The following is a 4,071-nucleotide window of genomic DNA, read 5'->3' as shown; positions in this document are numbered from 1 at the left end:
TTTTTTTTGGTGGTACCGGGGATCAAACTTGGACCTTGGGCTTGCCAGGTTGGCACTTAAACCACTGAGCTATCTCCCTGGCCCCTTGATTTAATCTTTAAAATTTGCTTTGGCTCAGGCATGGTGGAGCACACCTGTCACCCCAGCACTCCTGAGGCTGAGGCAGGGGGACGGTGAAATTGGAGCAAAGGCTGGGCAATTTACCGAGATCTCTACTCAGAGTAAAAAAATATAATGGGCTGGGGGTTGGCTCTGTCCGAAGGCCCTGGGTTCAATCCCCGGTGCTGGCTGCCAAAAATAAAAGATTAGAGGCAGTTCTCCGTGCTTTCAGACCGCACCTGCGGGGATTTGGGGCGCTGAGCCCGGCCACCCTTCCCTGTTCCAGGCAGTGACTCAGTCTTGAACGTGGGAGTGAATTTATTTGCATTTGTTTTGCTCAGAACGGAGCCCGGCCGGCCCACAGCTCGGCTAGGGACGCTGGTCCGGGTCCTCGGCGCTGCGGCGGCCGAAGTCCATCCACCCGTACACCTCCTCCTCCTCGGTCCACGGCCCGCGCTTGTTGGACAGGTCTAGGAGGCAACAGACAGCGGAGCGTCGGGCCGCCCGCGCAGCGAGCAGGGGCGGGGCGGGCGGCGAGCGCGGTCAGCAAGGCCTACCTGCGCGGAGCTGGGCGGGGCCCCGGGGCCCCAGCTGGCTCCGGTGGGCAGAGGCGGGGCCTGGCAGGTCCTTGCCAGCCATCGGGTCCCAGGGCGTGTCCTGCGGCTGGGAGCGGGGTCTCCAGGAGGCCTCAGAGAGGGTGGCCAGAACCAGCATCACGGCCAGCGTGCACACGCACAGTCGGGGCATGGTGTCTGCGGGCAGAGGAGCTCGGAGGTGACCACGTGGGCGCAGAGGCCACGCATTAGAGCCACTAGAGCCCACTGTCTCAGCATTCCTGGAGGCTGAGGCAGGAGGATCCCAAGTTCCAGCCCAATGTGGGCAGTTTAGTGACTCAGGAAGACCTTGTCTCAGTGAATAATAAAAACCTATGGGGCTGGTGAGATGGCTCAGTGGTCTAAAGCATCTACTTAGAACAAGCTTAGCTAAAGCACAGGGACCACGGTTCAATCCCCCAGCACCACATGCCAGCCAGCCCCGCCCCCTGGTGGGCTGAGCTGGCCACACACACACACACACACACACACACAAAATAAATAAAATTAAAAAAATTTTAAAAAAAAACCTAGCTCCAGGATTCATTCCTTTTTCTTCTTCTTCTTCTTTTTGGTGGTACCAGGGATTGAACTCAGGCCCTTGCGCTTGCCAGGCAAGCACTTATTCCACTGAGCCACCTCCCCAGCCCTCCAGGATTCATTCCATCTCAGGCGCCCATGCAGCTCACAGCCACCACAGGGACAGGACTGTGGTTGTGGAAATCCTTTGGGCCATGTTGGCTCAGGAAGGTGCTGGAGATGAGGCTCAGGATGATGCTAGGGCTGGGTCCTTGTCATCCCCGAGGCTGGGAAGGGTCCCAGCCCCAGGTGCCGTGACCTGACTGGCAGGGCCTGATGCCCTGATGGGCCGAGGCTGGGGGCCTGGTCCCCACGACGTCTCTCACCTGCAGAGTGAGGCGGCTCTCGATGTCCGGGAGGAGGTTGCTCTGCTGTGCCTGTGTCCTAGGTGCCTTATGAGGCCTCCTGTGGTCACAGCGAGGGGTGTGGGCACGGGCGGCAGCCGTCCCCTCCCCGCCCGTCAGGAGCCTCGTGCCAGGCTGGAGCGGCTCCACACAGGGTCTTGGGGCTGTGTCCTGGGGAGGCGGGGAGATGGGCCCAGTGACCCTGGATCTCCAGAACGCGCCTGGAGGGCAGCAGATGTGGCTGCAGGGGTACTGTATTGATCCCCAACTCTGCAAACAGGATGTGCGCAGTTATCAGGGGCAATGGACCGAGGACTGATGCCCAGCTCCTTCCCCCAGGCCCAGTCGCCGGAAGCCCTGGACTCCTTCGGCCTCTCTGCTGGGCTGGATTTTGCCTGTGGCTTGCCGAGCCCACCTCTTGCGCATCTACCCAAGCTGGGGCAACACCCCACATTTCAGACAGTTTGATATTGCTGTAAGGGGAGTCAGAAAAGCTCAGAAAGCATATCCACAGCCTGGCATGGTGGACAGGTGGCCCAAACCTGGCCCAGAGGCTGGCTGCAGCATTTGCCAAAGGGGTGCCAGAGTCCGACATGCTGTGGGCTTGAGGCCAGGGGAGCTGCAAGTGAGGCCTCCCTCATCCCAAAGCAGCCTCAAATACACAGATAAATAAAGGAAAGGGAAGCCAGAAACCAAGATGGCACACTGTCGACCTCACCCTGCTCCGGGTGGATGCAGGGAGTCCCAATTCCTCACCTTGGGACCTGAAGTCACCATATTCCTGGGGGCATTTCGGTGCCTGAGGCTCCTGGACAGCACTGTCGTATCCACACTGGTGTTAACTTCGGGAAAGAGGAACAGGCCGTGCTGATACAGGCTGTGGTATCCATGGCAACGGCAGCCAACTGCTGCAGTGGGTACCACCAGATCCCTGCAGGAGGGCAGCTTCTGCATGGGAGGCAGGAAAATTACCGGAAACAGCCCAGACAATGTGACAAAGAATGAAACTACAGAGTCTCAGAGAAGGGAGGACTGGGGGTTCTTGGGGAAGCGGGGAGCAGCTCCACTTCCGTCCCGGGGGCTGGAGATGCTGTTGTTGCTATGGTAACAGGGATTAGAGGCTTTGGGGGAGAAGCTGGCATGGCAGCCCCCACCTATAATCCTGCATTTGGGAGGCTGAGGCTGGAGGGTCACTGTGAGTCCAAGATATGTAGTGAGACCCTTTTACCAAATAAGAAGATTGAAGATAATAATAATATATAAATGACAGAATATAGGTGGTGGATATGAGTGTTGCATTAAAATTAAAATTCCTTTTAACTTTTTTGTGCTTCAGCCTTTTTTTTTTTCAGAACTGGGGATTGAACCCAGGCCCTTGCGCTTGCCAGGGAAGCGCTTATTCCACTGAGCCATCTCCCCGGCCCCAACCCCAGCATTTTTATAATGAAACACTAGAGGGGATCTCCTTTGGCTTTTTTTTTTTTTTTTTTCTTTTTGAGACAGGTTCTTGCTGTATGCTCAGCTATGCTCACCTTGTAGCCCAGGCTCGTCTCAAACTCGCAACAATCCTCCGCTTCAGTTTGAGTGCTGGGATTGCAGGTGCGTGCCACCATGCCTGGCTCCTTTGGTAATCTAAAGAAGGGGCTTTGTTTGCCTATTTTTTGGCTTTACTTGGGCCGGAATGTGGAGCTTTTACACTGAGCTCCATCCAAGCCCCTTGTCATTTTTTGATGTGCGACAAGGCCTTGCTAAGTTGCTAAACTGCTCAAGCTGGGCTCCACCTTGCGATACCCCCTGCTTCAGCCTCCCAGAGTGCTGAGAAAAACAGTGGCTTTAAATGGAAGGGTAAGTTCTCCAGGTGCTTGTGTGGGAGAGGTTGACTGGGGTGCGGTGCAGAGCTGAGGAAGTGGAGCCCACGCAGATTTAGCCCTCAGGAGATCAGGGCTGCATGTGAGCCTGGGGCTGCGCTTCTGTGGACAGCTGCCCCTGGCTCCTGGGCCTCCTTGCTGCTTACGGTCCACGGGCCCTCACTTGTGTGTCTGTCCATCCATCCATCCATCCATCCATCCATCCATCCATCCATCCATCCATTCAATGCAGTGATTTCTTCCTTCATTGCTTTGAGGTAAGGTCTTACTATGTGATCCAGGCCGGTCTTGAATTTGCAGCAATACTCCCGCCTCAGCCTCCTCAGGGCTGGGATCACAGCAGCGAGCCACTGCCCCTGGGTTTTGTTTTTGTTTTTTTTTCTTTTCTGAGCATTTATTACAAGATCCCAACAGTGTTTTATTTTTTCTTCTCAACATCCTGCTCTGCGGCTTCCTTGGCTCTCTTCGCCCGGATGCCAAAGAGCCGGGCGTTGGCGCGGGCCATGCGCAGACTGGCGAACGCCTTGAAGTTCTTTTCCTCCTCTGTGATGACCCTGGCCTTCTCCTTCTTGTAGACATTCCTGATGG

General features: G+C 56.2%; 1 protein-coding gene across 1 annotated transcript; it reads right to left on the bottom strand.

The window, feature by feature from the left end:
- Window positions 1-468: 468 nt before the first annotated feature.
- Gast (gastrin) lies at window positions 469-1,662 on the bottom strand. Its single transcript, XM_004633902.2, has 3 exons — window positions 1,598-1,662; window positions 657-851; window positions 469-569 (listed from the first exon to the last, which is right to left on the bottom strand). The coding sequence occupies exons 2-3, from the start codon at window positions 844-846 to the stop codon at window positions 469-471; spliced, it is 291 nt and encodes a 96-aa protein (XP_004633959.1). The 5' UTR covers window positions 847-851; window positions 1,598-1,662.
- Between the last annotated feature and the right edge of the window lie 2,409 nt (window positions 1,663-4,071).

This window comes from Octodon degus, unplaced genomic scaffold (assembly GCF_000260255.1).
Source record: "Octodon degus isolate 3935 unplaced genomic scaffold, OctDeg1.0 scaffold00056, whole genome shotgun sequence".
Classification (NCBI taxonomy): Eukaryota; Metazoa; Chordata; class Mammalia; order Rodentia; family Octodontidae; genus Octodon; species Octodon degus.
This window is presented reverse-complemented; position numbering and strand designations above follow the sequence as displayed.

Bases quoted from the DNA above. Each gene is read 5' to 3' on its own strand.
- Gast (XM_004633902.2), bottom strand. From the start codon at position 846: ATGCCCCGACTGTGCGTGTGCACGCTGGCCGTGATGCTGGTTCTGGCC. The intron at 570-656 runs GTAGGCCTTGCT...GTTGCCTCCTAG, and splicing joins CCCCGCCCAGCTCCGCGCAG to ACCTGTCCAACAAGCGCGGG.